The sequence below is a fragment of the Lathamus discolor genome, chromosome 14 (genome assembly GCF_037157495.1).
Source record: "Lathamus discolor isolate bLatDis1 chromosome 14, bLatDis1.hap1, whole genome shotgun sequence".
Classification (NCBI taxonomy): Eukaryota; Metazoa; Chordata; class Aves; order Psittaciformes; family Psittacidae; genus Lathamus; species Lathamus discolor.
This window is the reverse complement of record NC_088897.1, coordinates 304,055-323,239: the sequence shown is the minus strand read 5'-3', so window position 1 is coordinate 323,239 and position 19,185 is coordinate 304,055. Positions and strand designations below refer to the sequence as shown.

The 19,185-nt window shown below is 58.8% G+C and overlaps 4 protein-coding genes across 9 annotated transcripts in view; 1 reads left to right on the top strand and 3 right to left on the bottom strand.

Annotated features, from left to right (window-relative positions):
• MTMR4 (myotubularin related protein 4) overlaps positions 1 to 8,801 on the bottom strand; it is a 58,260-nt gene extending 49,459 nt beyond the window's left edge. For both annotated transcript variants that reach the window (XM_065694247.1, XM_065694249.1), the window contains exon 1: positions 8,710 to 8,801. The gene's annotated coding sequence lies outside the window, so the exon portion shown is untranslated. The remainder of the gene's footprint in view (positions 1 to 8,709) is intronic.
• Positions 8,802 to 9,005: 204 nt separating this feature from the next.
• Positions 9,006 to 13,972, top strand: LOC136021742 (caspase-1-like). Of its 3 annotated transcripts, none has more exons than XM_065694251.1 (11): positions 9,006 to 9,528; positions 9,949 to 10,016; positions 10,577 to 10,849; positions 11,146 to 11,264; positions 11,522 to 11,698; positions 11,856 to 12,090; positions 12,195 to 12,347; positions 12,951 to 13,057; positions 13,149 to 13,235; positions 13,400 to 13,505; positions 13,767 to 13,972. In XM_065694251.1, exons 2-10 carry the CDS (start codon positions 10,010 to 10,012, stop codon positions 13,490 to 13,492), a joined length of 1,251 nt encoding a protein of 416 aa, XP_065550323.1. In that variant the 5' UTR covers positions 9,006 to 9,528; positions 9,949 to 10,009; the 3' UTR covers positions 13,493 to 13,505; positions 13,767 to 13,972. The 3 variants fall into 3 exon arrangements, with proteins under 3 accessions (XP_065550323.1, XP_065550322.1, XP_065550324.1); XM_065694250.1 differs by having other exon boundaries at positions 10,574 to 10,849; XM_065694252.1 differs by lacking the exons at positions 9,006 to 9,528; positions 13,149 to 13,235 and having other exon boundaries at positions 9,618 to 10,016; positions 10,574 to 10,849.
• Positions 13,973 to 14,591: 619 nt separating this feature from the next.
• ABHD11 (abhydrolase domain containing 11) lies at positions 14,592 to 17,304 on the bottom strand. 3 transcript variants are annotated; one of them, XM_065694649.1, is made up of 6 exons: positions 17,032 to 17,304; positions 16,721 to 16,856; positions 16,463 to 16,636; positions 15,971 to 16,141; positions 15,423 to 15,514; positions 14,592 to 15,121 (listed from the first exon to the last, which is right to left on the bottom strand). In XM_065694649.1, exons 1-6 carry the CDS (start codon positions 17,241 to 17,243, stop codon positions 14,983 to 14,985), a joined length of 924 nt encoding a protein of 307 aa, XP_065550721.1. In that variant the 5' UTR covers positions 17,244 to 17,304; the 3' UTR covers positions 14,592 to 14,982. The 3 variants fall into 3 exon arrangements, with proteins under 3 accessions (XP_065550721.1, XP_065550720.1, XP_065550722.1); XM_065694648.1 differs by having other exon boundaries at positions 15,423 to 15,604; positions 17,032 to 17,296; XM_065694650.1 differs by lacking the exon at positions 16,463 to 16,636 and having other exon boundaries at positions 15,423 to 15,604; positions 17,032 to 17,299.
• A 614-nt stretch (positions 17,305 to 17,918) lies between these two features.
• On the bottom strand, positions 17,919 to 19,075 carry LOC136021938 (claudin-3-like). The gene has a single exon (XM_065694651.1). It carries the CDS (start codon positions 18,952 to 18,954, stop codon positions 18,310 to 18,312), a length of 645 nt encoding a protein of 214 aa, XP_065550723.1. The 5' UTR covers positions 18,955 to 19,075; the 3' UTR covers positions 17,919 to 18,309.
• Positions 19,076 to 19,185: the final 110 nt, after the last annotated feature.

Here is a 19,185-nt window from a genome sequence, read left to right as displayed (position 1 = left end):
AACCAGCTGTACTGCAAAAAGAAAGCATCTGCTCTTCCAGGGTTGGCGCCCTGGTAATACCTGGTATCATGCTATTCAGGAACAGAGCCAACAGCATCACTTAATGTTTAAGGTGCCCAGGTCACCTCTCTGAGAGATGCTGCCCCCCAGCTCCCCCCATTGTTCTCTCCAGGTACTGCAGATGCCCACTTGGATCACGACTGCTCAGTTTGGGAACAGGAACAAAGCTATCACAGCCATCAGGCCAGCAGCAGCAGAAGGATCAGAGCAAAGCTGCTGCAGTAGCTTTGCTGAAGGTCCCGTGTCCACTCCAGACAGAGGAGCACTTAACACTGCCCCATAAGATGGTGCAATCTGGCAAAGCTACAGGGAAAGTCTGGGACTTGCTCCTGGGTCCCCTCGGGGTTTCCTGCACAAACCTCCAATAGTTGGGAGCCTCCCACACGGCCTCTGCCCTCACCACAGGACTTCTAACAAAAAGATTGTGTAGTCTTGTTATCATGTGCCCTTTAGTAACAACTGCCACTGTGACGATGCACTATGGGCTCAAAACCCCCTGGAAAATAGGGACTTCACAGCTTAAACAAGCACTTCTCTATTGAAATCAAGGAAATTTCTCTTCCCACAGGCAGTTAAATCCAAACATGAAAGCCCAGCATACAGTAACAGACATTCAGAGCCCAATATGCATTTCACCTGCCTGAGTTAAGAGATAACAAGGCCCTGGGCAAGGCAGCAGTGTGGGTACTGGAGCAGTAACAGAAAGGACATACAGCAGTGGTTTATCCTGGCAGAACTCCCTAAATCTGGTAATAAAACTATTTTATAAAGGCACTGTACTGCATGAGCTGTAGTACCAACCCGAGCCTAGGAGTGCCAGAGCTGGCAGCAGTACCAAAATTCAGTCACTTGGTTAACAGTCCATCAGTTAGGTGAGGCTACCACTTCTCTGCAAAGAGCCACTGCTGACCTCAGCTCTGTCCCCTTCCCTGGACACAGTGTTATTCCCGCTTCCTGCAAAAGGTAAAGAGGCAGCACACACAGCCCCTGACACCTCACGGAAACCAGGTCCAGACAGAGACGTTTCCCTGCTGCAAGCAAGATGCTATTTCCCTTTGGCCAGGCTCCCTCTGTATCCACAGCTGCCTGCTGGGTTTGCACACACATCCACAGGCAGGGTTACCTCTGGGTAACACCAGGTTGCCAGAGAAAGCGTGCAGAAACTGGGGGCACTGTGAGCTTTCCTTTCCTAGAGCAGTTGCTTCTTGTCAGCTGTTTGGGAAGGATGTGGCTATGAAAAACACAAGCCAGTAGCTCCCCTGACTATTAAGCACTTTCCAGAAGCAGATCTCTCCCCCGTACCAGGCAGGCGGTGGACAGCCTCAGGCAGGTGAGAGATCTGTTTGCAGAGGACTGAGAAGAACCAAGCACACTGCATAGAGGTACAGAGGATTCAAATACACAGAAAGAAAAGCTGATACCCCAGGAAGAGGAGGCAGAGTTAATCCCCCTGCAGGGATTCCAGCCATTTGCTGTCTAACCCATTGGGACTGCAGGGAAATGGCTGCCCTGGAGCACAGCAGAGGCAGGCAGATCCTCCCCACACCAGACCTCAGCTGCAGCTCCCCAAGTCACAAGGGCCTCAGCTTTAAAAATAATAATAAAAGCATCAAAGGAAATAGCTCCCACATAACAGAGGATGTTAAAGTATCAGGCCATGACAAACCCTGGAGTCACCACTCATCACACTAGAGGAGCACTGCAGAGCAGATGAGGAGCTGACAAGGGCCCAGACCTCCCCCAGGGGTGCAGGAGAGTTAACAGGACTCCAAAACATGAGCTATACTTCAGCACAGCCAGAGGGAAAATTTAACACCCCACATCACCGGCAACACATAACAGACATGGCATCATCGGTGGTATGTAAAGCAACTTACAAGCACCTCTGATGCTTCCAGAGGAGCTCACCAAATCCCACTTCACCGCATCTTCCCCCCCCCCCCCCCCCCCCCAATACATTAGGGCTATATTTCCCCCATCTGCTTTCTGTCCCACCACACACCGGCTGCTCCACATCAGCCTCCCCAAGCTTTGGGCCTGAAGAGACTCTCTTCCACTCACCCAGGTCTGACCTTCAGTGCAGCACAGGTTTCTTGGTTTGCAGCCAGATGCCACTGGCTTGCTCCAGTTTTCAGTAAGAACAAAGCACTTCAGCCATTGGGAAATCCAGTCTACCATTAGGGAAGAGACGCAGAAGTGCCTCTGGCACTGGGGCAGCTGCAGCCCTGACCTGGTGGGAGGCAGGAGGGGGCTCTGCAGCCTGGCCAGAAGTACAAGGCCAAACAATGCTGACTGGGGTGAGAAGCAATGGCTCCAGGGCTCCTCACATTCTCCCAACCCTGCACATGAACAGCCCAGGTCACCAGGAGCCCATCGGGTGAGGAAGTGCAGACACTGACCCAAGCTCGGAACTGGCAGCCGAGTACTCTCATGCGGTGTTCTCAAGCCGGGTACAGGGGCCTCATCCATGAAACCCTGAAACAACAGCTTCCCAGGCTCACTTTAAAACAGCGAAACAGAGTTCCACCTGGCTCTGCCCCACTGCATGCTGTGGCACCGAGAGCTATGTGCCAGCCATGCTCCAGCCACAGGGTGCACTGCCACAAGAGACTCTAAAAGGTTTAAAGAGAAATTTATTGTGAGTCCAAGCAGCACAGTTGAAATAACAGAGGCGACTGAACAGATTTATGCTGGATTGCCACAAGGCACTCATCCACTCAGGAAAGCTGGCTACTTCAACAAGTTTCTAGAACAAATCAAAACCCCTTCTGAAGCTTCCAGAAAGAACAATGCAAACTGCACCCTGTGCTCTGAGCAGTGCTCGCTTGCAACAGAGACATTCAGAGAAAAGACTGGCAGTCTAAGCAGTTGAACCGACTGTGAAGTAGAAATGCTTTGAGGGTCCTTACCATAAAGCTGTCACTCACAAACAGTACCATGTCCAAGCATGTTCTGCCAGAGAGAACAATCTCACAGTCTCATTTTGCAATGAAGAACTGGTCAGGCTGCAAAACGAACAATGACTCCGCTTTCCAGTCAGTGCTGTCTAAGCCACGAAATGGAAGAAAGCTGAGCTCTAGAGAGTACCCTGCCATGAATGTGGGCTTAAGTTCAGATAGAAGACTTTGCCCCTTGAGCAGATAACTTGTGATCCATGGCTACCTCTGCCTCTGCTGCCCAGGATGGACTCCTCCAGACAGGGGGAGCTGATGCAGAAGCAGCCCCTGCAGAAGTCAGCAGGCTCTGCTTCTTGCTAGGTCTCAGCCAGAGGTCCCAAATATCCAGCCTGTACTTTGCTACCCCAACAGTCCCATGTGCCTCAGCTCTCTCTAATGCCCTTCCCAAGGCTCAGGTAAACCACATCCCTCCCGTGAATGCCACACCCGTCCTCCCCAGTGCGATGAGACCCACATCCTTGCAGGAGGCAGTGTGGTATTTCCACCCCCACGAAAACACTTGTTGGGAAAAGCAACACTCTGTCCTGTAAGCCCAAGAGAGCCGACCTCTATGGGTCTGTAGTGCCTGAGATCAGCTGTATCCAACACACTGTTGAGCAAACCCTCCACCTAGAAGATAAGCAATACGCTGCACGAGGGAAGGAAGGTTGGTATTGCTCTATATCAGACACTAAAAGGAACAGGCACTACAAAAACACACAACGTAAAAGGAAGCCTCCGCAGTCAGAAACTTGATATGTGCTTAAATAGAATATAGAGACATGTAATGCTCCTCTCCTGGGACAGACACTGGGCAGGCTGCTCCTGCTTGAAGAAGAAATTTGAGGGCATCTCTCAACTGAGCAAGAGTAATAGAATCAAAACAAGTAACAACAAAGTCATTATCACTGCTAAGAGCAGGAACCATCTGTTTGGTTTGTTGCTGCTGTGTCCCATTAATGTTATCTCCTCTAGGGAAGCCAAGACACTGCTTTAAACTCCACCATCTCAGGTCTCTGAAAGATGCGTGCAAAACCAATCCTGTGCAGAACCATTCCCACAATTCAATCCCATCCCCAGCAAAGCACAAGGCCCTGGAGAAGGGGAAGGAGCAGCTTCAGCTCAGAGGCAAACCAAGAATCTCGGAGTAAACGGAGGCTCCGCATCAAAACCTCAGGGCAAGGGAGGCTGAGCACAAACACAGTGGGAGAACTGTCACGGAGCTGCATTGGAAGGAGTCTGAACAGACCCTAAACATCCACAGGCATCAAAGCCTCTGAGCAGCCATGAGACTGACCAACCCAGAGGTAAGTGAAGCAGAGATGGAGGGAAATGGATGGAGGTAAGAGGGGGTGTGTGTGCGCACAGCCCAAGAAGGGCTCCGAGAGTTCAGGCTTCAGGAGGAGGCTCCCCATGACTAGTACATGCTCTCTGGCAGGAAAACTGTGCGCTGGGCTGCACCCCCAGAGCGTGAGCAGCAGGTCGACGGCAGGGATCCTGCCCCTCTGCTGCACTCTGGGAATACCCCTCCTGCAGCCCTGATCCAGCTCTGGGGCAGCAGCACAAGAGGGACGTGGAGCTGCTGGAGCGAGTCCAGAGGAGGCCATGGAGATGCTGCAAGGGCTGGAGCAGATCTGCTCTGGAGCCAGACTGAGAGAGCTGGATTAGTTCAGCCTGGAGAAGGCTCCTTAAGCGGAGACCTTAGAGCAGCTCCAGTGCCTAAAGGGGCTACAGGAAACCTGGAGAGGGGCTTTGGACAAGGGCCTGTAGGGAGAGGACAAGGGGAATGGATTTAACCTGCCAGAGGGGAGACTGAGATGAGCTCTTAGGCGCAAGCTCTTCCCTGTGAGGGTGCTGAGGTGCTGGCACAGGGTGCCCAGAGAAGCTGTGGCTGCCCCATCCCTGGCAGTTCTCAAGGCCAGGTTGGACACAGGGGCTTGGAGCAAGCTGCTCTAGTGGAAGGTGTCCCTGCCCATGGCAGGGGGTTGGAACTGGATGAGCTTTAAAAAGGTCCCTTCTAACCCAAACTATTCTATGATCCTACTTAAACAGGCTCATTTCAAACAGCATTTAACCACTGAATGTGATTCAGTTTCATTTCTGCTCACATTCCCCGTTAAAAGAGCTGATCTTCCTGTGCAGGCAGGGAACCAGGCACCGCTCCAGCACACACAGCAGCACAGCGCGTTACAGCTGCTGGAGCCGTGCAAATCCATCGCAAGGTCTGAAGCTCTGGCTCCAAAGCTGCAGCACCTTGCACCAGGGCGCTTCCTTCCTCACAAAAATTCCCCCTCTCTGGTGGGAAACACACACGATTTCCTTGAATTGGCTTCTGGCTGGCAAGGTGCAGCTGCAGTTGTATTTGTTGCAAAGGCAGAGAGCAAGACGGCAACCAAGCAGAGCAACTGACCAACATGTACTCAGAAGTAGGCCTGAAGAAGCATTTACTATTTATAAGCCAATCATCTGATCCCTCCCAAGGGAAATCCTATCCTTTTGTAACTGCACAGTCTCTGCAGAACTGTGAGGGAGGAACAGAAGGGAAGCAATTACATCGGCGAGGAGCTTACCCAAAGCATGGGGACAAAATTCCTCCCTGCTCCATAGCAGTGCAGGCATCTTCCTGGAGAGCAAACCAGGGATTATGAGCAGGGATTAATCTGTTATGGTAACTTGCCAAGATCAAAGTAATGTTTTTTAATATCTCTCTTCTCCATTCATCACTCTAAAAAGGGCTCTGGTCTACTTCTGCAAATGTTGGCATTTTCCTGCAAGCAGCAATAGGGAGTCTCACGATAAAGAGCTGGCACAGAGATCCAGGAACACAGCAACCAGCAGAGAACCACCGCTGGATGGAGCTGCCTTGGGGCGTGGACAAGCAAGGATGGAAGAGAAATTGCTTCCATAATTGTTTGCTAGTTATTAATTCCTGAGGGAACATTCCTGTCCTGGGAAGCTGAGCGTGACGTGCAGGCATGCATCACTGATTTTTTTTTTTTCCTCCTGCTCACATTTTGTCCTGATAGAAATAATTGGGGCTAGATTATATAGCTTGATTTGCCTGTAAAACAAAGCTCAGTCCTTTCCAACACAACCACACAATCCCCAAGGAACAATCTCATTTTCTCTCCAGCCTCCTGTGAAAAAACTCTCCTGCAGATGACAGCGGTCTCCAAAGCCAAGCTGAGGATACGGAGCAGGAGTAGCAATAGCTGCGTACCCACCAGCACAGACTAAAGCGACATCTCGAGGAGGTGGCCCAGCTCCTGGCACAATCCTCACAAGCGTGAGGGAGGCCTGGTGCTGCCTCCAGGTGAGCAAAGCTCAGCCAGCTGCAGGCCACGGGAGGGGAAACCACTGCACCCACCACCTCTGCTCCCACCAGAGCCAGGATGAGGGTGGCTCTGAAAAACCCACATGAACCAAAGCCAAAAGCAAGGCAGTACATCTCCTGGTAGATTCAGATAGAGCAACAGCTGCACAGCAGCATTCTCCAAAGCTGCTGTACCATGGTAAGATACAGCCCCAAAGCTTCCCTTGAGTTTGGAATTGTGCTTTGGCTTTTTTTCCTTGTAGCTTGCTCCAGACAGGTCCAAGTGACTCTGCTGGCCAGACAGCCCAGTGAGGCCCAGAAGGGCACTGCCACAAAGCCAACAGCAATGATACCTCCAAGGAAATGTCCCTTTTCAGGCTCACTCAGAAAATATCAGCTCTGTCACTGCCAGTGTGAACAGCCTCCTGTGAATGCAGCGAAGTGAAGGGGGATCCATGTGTTCCTAGAAATTAACAGCTATAAATAAAACTTTAAAATTTATTTCCTAGTCCCCATTTCCTGACATTTTCCTCTTCCAGTGAGCATCCTGAAAGGCGCCACGGCACACTACAAGCTCCCAAGCTGTTCCCACACAACTCCCCTAGCTGGCAGCCGAGCAGCAGCACTTGCCCTTGCTTTTACTGAAAAAATAAAAGCATTGAGACTTCATGTTAAAGTTGGCAGCTAATGCAGAGTCATGGCTGACTCGGGGAGGTTTGTTCTCATGCTTGAATCATTATCACTCCAAATACAGGCTCTGGTTTTGAGGCACACACTTGCACACCACCACCCACCACACGAGTGCCCACAGTGCAGCCTCTGCCTTCCCCAAGTACACTCAGACTGACAAATCCCCTCTAGGCTTCCTGTAGGATGGAGCGGATGGAGTTCTCCTCACCACAAGGCAGCTTTTTGTACCTTTAATCCCACCCTTGTACAATGCCTCTGAACTCTGCACAGCTTTTCACCAACCTTCACATCACACAGAGGCACCAGCCCTGGGCACTGCTGCCTTTGCACCAGTGTGGGAGCTGAGGTTACTGGTACCTCCTCCTCCTCAGGGAGGTACCAGAGACCACCTTCTCCTGCTTGCCTCCAGCCCTGCTTCTTCTGTTCAAGATATTCATGAAGCCAGGCAAAACCCACCTAGGACAGACTTCACACCCTTCTTCCTTGTTTCTCTGTTCACATAAGAGACTGCTCCTAAGCACCTTGCTTTCTCTGGTAGATGTGTGGCCTCACCAGAAGTACAAGGCCAAACTAACCAGACCACCGTATTGCAGCCTCATCTCCAGTTTTCCGCACAGCACTCTGAGCTGCTTGTGCACTTCATCAACTTCTAGCTGCAAACTTTCTCTGGGTCATTGACAAGATCAGTGGTAGGATCTTTGTGAGACCATTAACATCATGTCCCCCATAATATCCCAGGAGCCACCAATATGACATGGGTTATTTTGAGCTCATCCCCCTTTACTTAACTCAGCAGGAAAAGCCAAAGGCACTGTAGCCTCTGCTTTAGGGAACCGGTGTGCCCAGCACGTGGTTGCCAAAGGTTATTGTAAATAAATGCCAAAGCTGCAACAGTCTCCATACGCCAACCACCGACCCTCAGCCACCTGCAGTTCCGAGGTGCCGCAGGGATGACTCCGTGCCCCAGCGCACGGGAGGCACCCTCCCCGGAATCACCGGTGCCTGGCCTAGGGCGGGGGCAGGGGTACAGGCGGGAGGCTCCGGCAGTACCCGGCGGGGTCTCCGCGGCCCAGCCTAGGTGGCCCTTGGCACAAGGTGCGTGCGCGCCGCAGCAGCTCCCCTCCCGCAGCCAGGAGGGGCGAGCCGGGCCCGCAGCTCCGCCCCGCGGCCGGGTGTCCCGCCGGCGGGCACGGTTTACCGGGCCCAGGGGACGCCCACTGCAGTTCCCGGTACAGCGGGGGAAGGCTCAGCGGGCAGGCTGCCTCCGCTCCGGCCTGGCCGGCGGAAGCTCCGAGGCCCGTTCCTTCTCTTTAACGCGATCCAGCCCGTACCCCCAGGAAACACCTCGGGACCGCCCCCGGCCACCCCGCTCCGCAGCGGGCGGCAGCGCAGGCCCTCAGCCACCGCCCGCACCACCGGGCCAAGGCTGCGGGCTGCGGCCGCCGCCTGAGCGGGGCCGCCACAGCGCCGGCAGCCGCCCCGCACAGACACGCCGGAAGGCCCCGCTCACCGGGCGGCGACGGGAAGGCGCAGGGCCCAGCCCGGCCAGCCGGCGGGAGAAGCCTAAGGGGCGCGGGCAGGGTCGGGCAGGGGCAGAAGCGGCGGCCGGGGCCGGGGCCGGGGCCGGGGCCGGGAGGGGCGGACCGGCGGGGGGGGCCAAGGGGCGGGGCGGGGCGGGGCGGGCGGGAGGGGGCACCGGCAGGGTCTCACCTGGCTCCGGCCGCACCACTCCCGCTTCTGCCGCGTGCAGCTCCGCGCCTTGCCCCCTCCACTGACCCGCGCAGCGCAACGAATCAGCGCCCGGCGCCGCCGGCGCCGCCTGCCAATGAGCACAGAGAACGCGTCCCCGCCCAGAGCCTCGGGCAGGCAGGGCACGCCCGTAAGCCTATCCCATGACCCGGCGCGACGCTCGGCGCGGCGCGGGGCGGGACGCGGCGGCCGGAGCCCAATGAGAAATCACAGCGCGTCCCGCCGCAGCCAATCGGCGGCCGCTTCACCCTTCCCCTCAGAAAAGGGTGGGCGACGATAACCCGGGGAAAATGAGCACTCCGTGACTGGGCCGGCTCCCGCTGTCCCGCTCTGCGGGCGGCGGGACCCGGTCACGGCGAGGCCCGCGGCAGTGTCTGCTCGGTCCCCAGCGGCGTCCGGTTGTACTTCACTGGCAGCCCCCGGAAGCCCGGTCCCCTCACAGGCCGCGGCGTCCCCCGGGATGCACCGCAGGAGCCTTCGGGACAGCCATGGAGGCTGCCGCTCGCTCCCGTTCCCCGTGTCCCAGCTGCTCGTCCCTGCGGCTCGCTGTCGCGGGTGTTACTGTCGCGTTCCGGCCCAGGCCTCACCCCACGTGCAGCCCTGCTCGCACAGCCCCGCTCGCACAGCTGTGGAGCAACCGCAGGCTTTCATAGTCCAGATGTTAGGTTTTGGACAGGCTGCCCTTGTGGGGACAGGGCTGGAGAACCCTCGGGCAGACCCGGACGCTGCTGCCCGAGGTGGGGTGTTGCCACCAGTGCCTGGACATGGCAAGAGGAACGGGTGAGCCGAGCTCAGCCTCAGAGAGGTCTGGTGAGGATGAAGGGGATGTTGGTCCTTGGCCGCCTCTGCTCGGCTCTGGGACTGTGGCCTGCGAGCGGGGGTGTACCGTGCCTGGCTCTGAGGGCTGCAGGAGGGCTGGGAGCCCCCTCTTTGCCCTGCAGGAGCTGGGTGCTGCTGGGCTGGGGACAGTCACACTGTTTGGGTGCCCCAGTGTCACGGGGGTGTGCTGAGCACCCCGGGAGGAGATCTGAGCGTGGCCGCAAAGGACACGCGGGCTCTAGCCCCAGGCACAGTGGGCTCACAGGACCGCAGGGGCTTGGCGGGGTATGCTGACAGCCCAGGGGCAGGGCCCCAGCCACAAGGAAACGGGAAGTGAAGCTCTGTACTTTCGCTTTCACTTTTTTTCCTTCCCCCCAGCAGAAACGGACTCCTTCCAAGTCTTCCTTAAAGAAGCCGGGACAGCTTCTCCCTTCTGGGGGCCATGACAGGTGGGTGCGACCGCAGTGCTGCAGCTGGTGGTGGGATGGGGTCCTGCCCGAGCACTGCCAGGGTGCTGCTCATCGCCTGCTCACCCGGGCCAGCCCAATACACATAGACACAGCATGGTGCATAGGCTGGAGTCCAGCACGTGGCATCCCTGAGTAGCTGGGCCCTGTGCCTTGCAAATATCCCCTGAGCAACTTTCTGTGGGTGTGTGGGAAAAGAGGGAGATGGGAGATGGCAGGGGAAGGAGGGGAATCACCCATGGCGAAGGCAGGGGAGGGATCAGCAGCTGGGAGGGGTCAATAAGGAAGGGGGCAGCCCCGGGGGAGGCAATGGGGAAAGGGGGCAGCAGGAGGGGTGTTGGGGAGGGGATCAGCAGCTGGGAGGGGGCAATAAGGAAGGGGGCAGCCCCTGGGGGAGGCAATGGGGAAAGGGGGCAGCAGGAGGGGGCATCAGCACCTGGGAGGGGCAATAGGGAAGATGAAGCACCCAGAGCGGGCGGTGGGGCAGCGGGCACCGGGGGGGTTTGTGGGGGGTTCTGGGCTCTGATGGGTGCACCCAGCAGACAAGCTGCTCCTGAATGTGCGGCTGGACTTCGTGGAGCGTGTGAGCAAGCCGCTCATCTCCGGACTGCTGGATGAGCTGATGGCCCAAGGGGTGCTGAACCAAGAGGAGGTGGAGGAGGTGCAGGATAATTACACAGTGCGCACAGACAAGGCCCGCTGCCTCATCGACTGTGTGCGCCTGAAGGGTCCCCGTGCAAGCCAGATCTTCATTGACAGCCTCCGGAAGCGTGATGCCACCTTGGCAGAGCAGCTGGGCCTGTCCACTGACGTGGGTGAGCGTTGAGGGGCTGTGGTCTGTCTCTGGCCATGCTGGATCGGGCAATGCCCTGGTGAGTGTCTGAGGCCTGAAGGCAAGGGGCAGCTGGGCATGCCCAGTGTCACTGCTCTGTGGCAGTGAGTCCCCCCTGCATGCAGTCGGGACAGGGTTGTCAGGGGTGGCCATCCCCAGTGGGGCTGAAAAGGACCCTCAAGGGGCAGTGCCTGGCTCTGCTTGCCTGTACATGGCCTGGTACAGGCCCCTCTTGCTGCAGGCTCTTCCCAGTGTGACTGGAGGGCTTTTTGCTTGCAGGGCCCTCCGGTGCACAGCTGGCTTCCCCCAGCACCCTCGTTGCCATCCAGGGCGAGCAGTGGATCCGGCAGTGTTCCCTAAGCGAGTACCAGCGCATCAGGGCCACAGAGGGAAACCAGGTGCTGTGGGCAGAGGAGATGAGAGGAGTGCTGGAGGGTGGCCCAACCATTCTGCTGGAGTAAGCAAGGGCTTACCAAGAGGAGCCAGGGTCCCTGCTGACCCAGGAGCAGGGAGGGAGACGTGGGGAAATGCCCCAGGGACGGGTAGATGTGGATGCTGCAGCACTGGACCTTCTCTGCTATTAGTTGCTTCCCAAGGAAAGTCCCCTGCACCCACCCACCCGCTGCTGAAGTGCTGCCCCCCTCCATTCCCACAGATCTATCCCCTCTATCTGCCACGGGAGCTGCGAACCCGCAGGGCCCTGCTCATCTGCAACATTGACTTTGAGCACCTGAGCCGGCGGGATGGGGCTGAAGTGGATGTGCAGGGGATGACAAAGCTGCTGGAAGGGCTGGGCTACATGGTGGACATCCATCTCAACTTATCTTCCGAGGTAAAGGGCTGTACAAAGCAGCTGCCACTGGCCCCAGGAGTGGTGCAGGGACCCTCCTTGAGTGTGCTGTTGCTGGGGGACTTGGGGACCTGGTGGCAGTGGCTCCTGCCCACAGCTGGTGGCTGGCTCTCCTGATGTTCCTTGTGCTGGTTTGTAGGAGATGGCTGCGATCATGACTGATTTTGCAGATCGTAAAGAGCACCACACCTCTGACAGCACCTTCCTGGTGTTCATGTCCCATGGGGTCAGGGCTGGGCTCTGTGGGACCAAGAGCAGAGACGAGGCCACAGACATCCTCTCCCTCAATACCATCTATGCGAAGTTCAACAACCGGCACTGCCAGGCACTGATGGGCAAACCCAAAGTGGTCATCATCCAGTCCTGCCGTGGAGGTGAGTCCCCACCACGAGGTGCCTGCAAGCGGCCATGTGAGCCCTGAGAGCAGGACTGGGGCAGGACACCCCATCATCACTGATATCTGGCCCTGCCTTCCCAGGCAAGGTGGGCTCTGTGCTGGTGAGCGATGCTGCAGACTCCTCCGTGTCTGCTCCGAGCTCTGCTCACACCACCCATGTGTCACTGGAGGATGACGGCATCTGTGAAGTCCACCTGGAGAGTGATTTTGCCACTCTACATTCCTCCACACCTGGTGAGCAGCTTCTGGCAGTAGGTGCCCTGCCTGGGGGTAGGTGAGGGCAGTGGGGATTCCTACTCCTGATGCCATGGGTCTCCTCCACATGTCCTCCTCCTCGGGCCTCCATCCAGTGACTGCTTGGGCATTGCTCCAACAGCCTCTGGAGAGGGCAGTGTCCTCCAATGCTGGGGTATGCAGCTGCTCCGAGACACCCACAGATTCCTCTTAAGAGCCACCAGGGCCAGAGCTTTGTCCCCTGCCTGCCTTCACTTGCCCTGGCTCCATCCCTCCCCATCAGCTCTGCTCCTTCCCCAGCCAATTGATCTTACCACAGTAGCTGCCCAGGGGAAACTGTCTTCTGCTGGTTAACAGATGGCTCCAGGCCGTGCAAGCTGAGCAGCTGGCGTGGCTGGGAGCATGGGAGGGCAGAGGCTGGAAGAAAATACATCATTCTGTCTTTCCTGGGGTGCCCTGTCCTTTTCCATGCTGTGGGTTGGATGAGCCAAATATAATGATCTTGGAGAAGGCACCTGTCTCCTGCTCCGGCTCTCAATGATAATCACAGTTGTAGCGAGAGATACCAGTGAGATCACACTTGGGCATCTCCTGTCTCCCCAGATACTGTCTCCTGGAGATCAGTAACAGGATCCATTTTCATCCAGCACCTGATAGAGCAGTTTCGAAACCATGCCTATAACAGCAACTTGGAGGAGCTATTCCGAAAGGTGAGGTAACTGCAGGAGTGCTGGCACATGCAGCTGTGCCAGCCACCAGGAATGCTGCTGGGAGCAGAGCTCAGGCCAGGTCATTTCTCAGCCCTGGGGAGCAGGTTCTGTCCACAACGTGTCTGGTTTGGCCAGGAAGGTCAGCTGGATCTCTGGAGGCATCGGCATCTGCCACATGGTGGGCACGCATAAGCCTGGTGTGCTGGTGCAGCCCTTGGCATCCCTTGCGCCACCACACATGTGCCTGGAGGTGCCCCTGGGGGTGCCTCCTGACACCCTTCACACTTCCCATACCTGGAACAGACCTTCTCTCATTTCTCCCCACTGTCATTCTTATCCCAGGTCCAATATTCCTTTGGAATATTCCCTCGGCAGTTGCCATCGAAAGAGCGAACTACAATGCCCAGGAAGTTTTACCTCTTCCCAGGCCACTGATCTCCTGACTATGGTGAGTCTCTTCACCTCACACATCTGTGGCAGTCTTTTGTGTGTGCCCCACACCCAGTACCCAGCCGGCATGGAGGAGGGGGAGGAATTCCCCATTGCTCCTGGGCTCCAGAGCTCATGGCTGGATACCCAAAGGATTTGTGTGCCAATAGCCTGGGCCAGACTCCATCCCTATCTCCCAGCTGGCCATAGGAGAGGAGTTCTGAAGGAACATCTGGTAGCCTGTGTCTCAGGAGCTTTCTCAGTCTAATGTTCTTCACAGGTGAAAAATCAGTAACACGGACAGCAAGTGTTTGAATTTGGAGGTAACAGCAGATAGCTCAAGGCTCTGCTCCAGAGAGGCACTTCTTCAGAAAAGGAAGGACCAGAGGGAAAGCCCAGAAAGAGGGAATCTCTAAACCAGCTACTTGTGCCCCTTTGCTAGGCAATTGCAAACAGACCTGGAATAAAATAGTCCTTGCTCTCCCATCCTCCCTTCCTTTTGTGGCCTCCAGACACCAAACTAAGCAGGGAGCATCAGACACCTGGCTCTGGAGCACTGAACACAAAGCTGGTCAGTGTTTCTCTTAACTGTCCCCAGTTTTGACAGAGACGATCCATCACCCCTGGAGCTGCCTCTGCCCCATCACCTAACAAAGGGGTTTCACAGCAGTTGGCTCCGTGCTGCTGCCCACAGCCCGTGGCGGATGGTTGTTCTGGCCAGCAGTGGCTGCTTTTGTGTTGCCTTCCTGGGAACACTGAGCAAGCAGGAGGTGGGAAATCGGAGGGAGCTCAGGGAGGCAGATGTGCTCCAAGGGGATTTTCATGCTTCCCCCTTGCAGGCTCACAGCATCTCCCTGCTCAGGAGGCAGCTTCCCCCACTCCCCCGTCCTCCCACTACCCCGAGGAGGAGGAAGGATACAATTCCCCCTGGAAACCAAGAAACCCTCAAACCCATGTCTTACACATGCTGCTCCCACAGCTTGTGGTGTTACAGGCCCAGCCCTGCTGTCACCTCCCAGAAGCATCACCCCGTGTTGCTGGGACACAAGAGCCACTTCCTGTGCCCACCAAATGCTCCCCATCTTCCACAGCCAGATCCAAACCATTTTCTGCCTTGGCACAGATTCAGCTTTATTGCATGTTCTGCAAAGTCAACAGCCAGATCACCAGTGGTCTGGCAGCAGAACAAGAGGGTTCTCCTGCCCCTGCCCCGTGCCTGAGGTACCCCAGTGAAGCCAGTGCAGACAGGACAGGCTGCGCAGGCAGGGCAGTGTCCCTGGCCTGTGTCACCGCCTGTCCCTGCAAGGTGACAGGAGAGCTCAATGGGATGGATGTGCTTCTCCGCTTCAAGTCCAGGCAAAGGCCTTGCAGGCAGGACTGGGCTGCAGGTGGGCAGCCAGCACAGGCTGAATCCCTCCTCGCAGAGCCCAGAGCCCTGCAGCATGCCTGGAGCTCCTCAAGACCCACATGGGGCTTGCAGGAACCTGGTCCGAGCGCTACGGTGGTGGTAGGAAATTGAGGACAGCAGTGATGAATTCCCCAAATTTATCCTGATGGACTATGTGGCCTGCCCCTGCAATGTACTGGACATCTGCTTTGGGGAAGAGGCGCTGGATCTCCGGGTAGTCTTGGGACCTGCAGGACAAGGGAACATGCCATGGGAAGTGTGGTGAGAGACTGATCCAGGTATCTCCCCTTCCCCTCCCTAGGCAGAGGGATCCCAGGTTTGACCATGTCCCACTCTGCTGGGAAAGCCTGGAGCTGCCCCCAGGTTCCCTCTCACTCTCCAGTGCATTTTTGTTGTCACTGGCTGCTGGAGGCACAGAGCTCACTCCAGAACCTTCCCCATCTCGGGGGCTTTCTCCCACCCTTGGCAGCTGCAGAAGAGCACACAGGGTGGAACCACTGACCTCAAACTGCTTCTCTCCAGCCCCACCTGATATAAGGCGAGTCAGATCCTCCCAAGAAGAGTGCAGGGCCAGGATACGGCTTGTGGAAGATGGGGAAGTTCATGATATCTACCAAGTGCTGGGAAATAGCATCCAGGTTCACCCGCCAGACGTAGTGGCCCTCCACCTCTATGAGGTTGGTGAGCAAGAACTGCCTCAGCTGCAGGTGCTGCCACAGAAGGGGATCACACACTCTCCAGTAAAAGCAAAAAGCCCTTAAGCTGTTCTGCCACCCTCCATCCTGCCCTCCACGGCCTTCTCCCATGCTGTCATTCCCCTGTGGCCCCACAGCCCTGGTAAGTTGTCCTCCAGCTGCCCATGATTCTATGATTCTATCAGAGCCGTGGGTGGCACGGTTTAGTGTGAGGTGTCCCTGCCCATGGCAGGGTGGTTGGAACTGGATGATCTTAAGGTCCTTTCCAACCCTAACTATTCTATGATTCTGTGATGGAGTCTCATGGCCCTAAAGCGTTGTGCTCTGGTCCCAGAGATGGGCTGGGAGCAGAAACCCCATGCATGGAACAGGATTTCCTACCTGGACCACCGGACGCAGCTGATGGTCAGCCAGCTGGCGGGCTGCGGAGCGGGACAGACCCTGCGGGATCTTCACTGACTTCATGGCAGAGATGTAGGCAGAGAACTCAGAGACGGGTGTGGTTGAGGTGGGACCGATGTCAACAGAGATGAGGCGCTCCACCAGATCTGGCTGGGGACACAAGCAGGGCAGATGGATGCCAGCTGGGAGCTCCCCTGTGGGATGGGGCACAGGGCTCTGCTCCCAGCCTGACTCATGGGAGGCTCTTAGCTCCCTCCTGCCTTGGCAGAGAGCTCCATGTGCCCTTCCCTGATTCCCTGTGTCTCAGCATGGGGGATCTCCAAGCTCCTGCAGCTGGGCTTACAGCTCTGAGCAGGGCAGCACCCTGACCCTGATGAAGAAAACCTGCCTCTGTGGACAAGCAGGAGCCCGTCCCCCGGTGCCACCCCGTTTCCTACAGCCCCCAGCCCCGGGCGCCCCGCTCCTGCCGACCCGCTGCAAGGCCAGGGTCATGGCCGTCTTGCCCCCCATGCTGTGTCCCAGCAGGATGCACTTGGTGATGCCCAGGCGGGTCAGGAGGTGCTGCACGTCCAGGCTCATCACTTCATAGGTCATCACCGGGCTGTGGGGGCTGCTGCCGTGGTTCCGGGCGTCCAGCGTCAGCACCTGCCCGGGCAGGGGCACGGTCACCGTTGCCACCGCTGCCACCGCACCACCCCCGCGCACTGCCCAGCGCGCTCCCCTCCTCACCGTGCCGCTGCCGCCGCGCACCAGCGCCTTGGCCACCGCGTGCAGGTTGGCGCGGCTGCCGAAGAGCCCGTGGAGCAGCACGAGGGGCGCCCGGTCCGCGCGGCCCCGCTCCTCGCCATGGGACAGCGGCACGGGGCTGCGGGGACAGCGCGCTGGAGGCGGGCCCGGCGCCGCGGCCCCAGGCGCGAGCCCCGCCCCTGCGCGGAGGGGGCGGCGATGCGGGAGCGCGGCTAACGCGGGGGGGCGGGGCCCAGCCCTCCAGAGCCCTCCCGGCCCCCCCCCCCCCGCCCCGCTCTCGGCCGGGTGCTTACGTCACCACGGAGCGGAAGGCGGCGGCGGCGGCGGCGGGAAACGGGCGCTGCCGCCGCGGCGGGGCGGGGGCTCGGGGCAGCCGGCGGAGCAGCATGGCGGCCGGCGCGCAGGCCGTGACGCTGTGCGTGCGGGCGGCCCCGCCCCGCCGCCGGGCGCCCCCTGGCGGCGGGAGGGCGGCCACGCGCCGTGCCCCCGCTCCGACGGTCGCCATCGCCGCGGGGCAGCGGGCGAGGCGGTCTCGCGAACGCGAACCGGGCGGGACCCCGAGGGCGGGGCACGCGGGCTCCCGTCGCCCGCTCCCGCCGGCGAGGCCGCGCAGGGCCGGGGGCAGCGAATCTTCCCGCCGCGCCCGCGGGCGCTGCTTTCCTGAGAGCCGCTTCGGGCCCCCGGGCGCGCAGGGCGGGCCGGGGCAGCCGCTCGGGGCCTGCGCACCCGGCCGCGCTGCCTGCTCGGGCTCGGGCCCTGCCCGCGCACCTGCGTCGCTCCTTCCCCTTTGTCCCTGCCCGCTGGAGCGTTGCGGGGCCGCGGCCGGGCCGGGCGGGGGGAGCGGTTGTACAGAGGCGGCCCCGCCCCGCCGCGGCTCCTGGCGGGGAGGGGGAAGCGGCCCGTGTTCCGTCTGTGCTGCCAGACTTTGGACCGCGCAGGAGGGGCGTGGCCCTGCCCGCTGCCCGCTCCCCTCCCGCGCCGAGGGCTGCCGGAAAGCTGCCCCCGAACGGGCGATGGGGGGCAGAGACCCCCGGGCCGGGGGGCAGCCCCGTCCCCAAACCCGGTGCCGTCGGAGAGCTGCGGTGGCAGAGGGTGCCAAGTGGCTTCGGGGGGGCTGGATCCCTGTCTGCCTCCCGCACCAGGTGGGATCTCGCCCCTTCAATCCCCAGGAATACTCGGCTACCAAAACAGTACACGTTTATTGACAAATGTAACCGGTACAGAACAAGTAACAGGGACAGACGGTGCCCGGACGGCAGCAGTGAAGGGGGAGGGATACCGAGGCGGGGGGGAGCACTGTTCCATCCCTATTCCCATCCCTGTTCCCATCCCTATCATGTCCCGTAGGTGTGGGCAGGGGCACACCGGGCGCCACTTCTCCAGCCGACCCGAAACTGCCTCTTGTTTAACCGAAACCGTCTCTATTTACACAGCCCGGCCCTGACCCTGCGGCCGTCCCCGTCCCCTCCTTCGCACCCCCCCCTCCCGGTGCCGCTGTCTCCTGTCCCCACGGAGGGTGATGAGGGTCCCGGGGAGGGTGGGTGGGGAATTTAGGGGGTTCCCGAGGGGTCTCAGACATAGTTCCTCTTGTCGTAGCTGGTGACGGCGGAGCGCGGGGCGGAGTAGGCCACCTTGCCGGTGGTGTACCTGTCGTCTTTGGGGGGGCAGGAGCAGCACAGCAGGGACCCCCCCAGCAGCAGGAGGGCAGAGGCTGCCCAGCCCACGTAGAGCGAGGCGCCCAGCTCCCGCTTCTGCGCGTCGAGCACCAACGGGTTGTAGAAGTCCCGAATGATGGTGTTGGCCGACCAGGAGGCAGGGATGAGAGTCATGATGCCGGAGAGGATGAATATGACGCCGGAGGCGATGGTGATCTTGGCTTTGGTGCTTTCATCCTCTACGCAGCGGGTGCACTGGGCGCCCACGATGGCCACCAGTAAACCCAGGACGGCCAAGACGATGGCCACGACCAGGAGGGCGCGGGCGGCTTGCAGGTCCTGCGGCAGGGCAAGCATGGAGTCGTACACCTTGCACTGCATCTGCCCTGTGCTCTGCACCACGCAGTTCATCCACAGCCCTTCCCAGATGATCTGGGCCGTCACAATGTTGTTGCCGATGAAGGCCGTCACCCTCCACATAGGCAGCGCGCAGCAGATGATGCTGCACAACCAACCCAGCACTGACAGGGCCACACCGCTGATCTCCAAAGCCATCGACATGGTGGATGGTTTCACTGCCGTGCGCTGGGCGATGGCGGAGGAGAACCCACGGACCGAAACCGCGCTGCTCTCCGGTCGCTGGCTGCTCGCGGTGGGGGATCAACTTACACCTGGGTGCACCTGCACTTATACGGGCTGGCGGGGCCAGCTCCAGCGCCCGCCCCGGGTGGGGTTTCACTGCTGGACGCTCCTCTCCTGCTTCTCCGTCATCGTCACCACCACCTGCGTGTC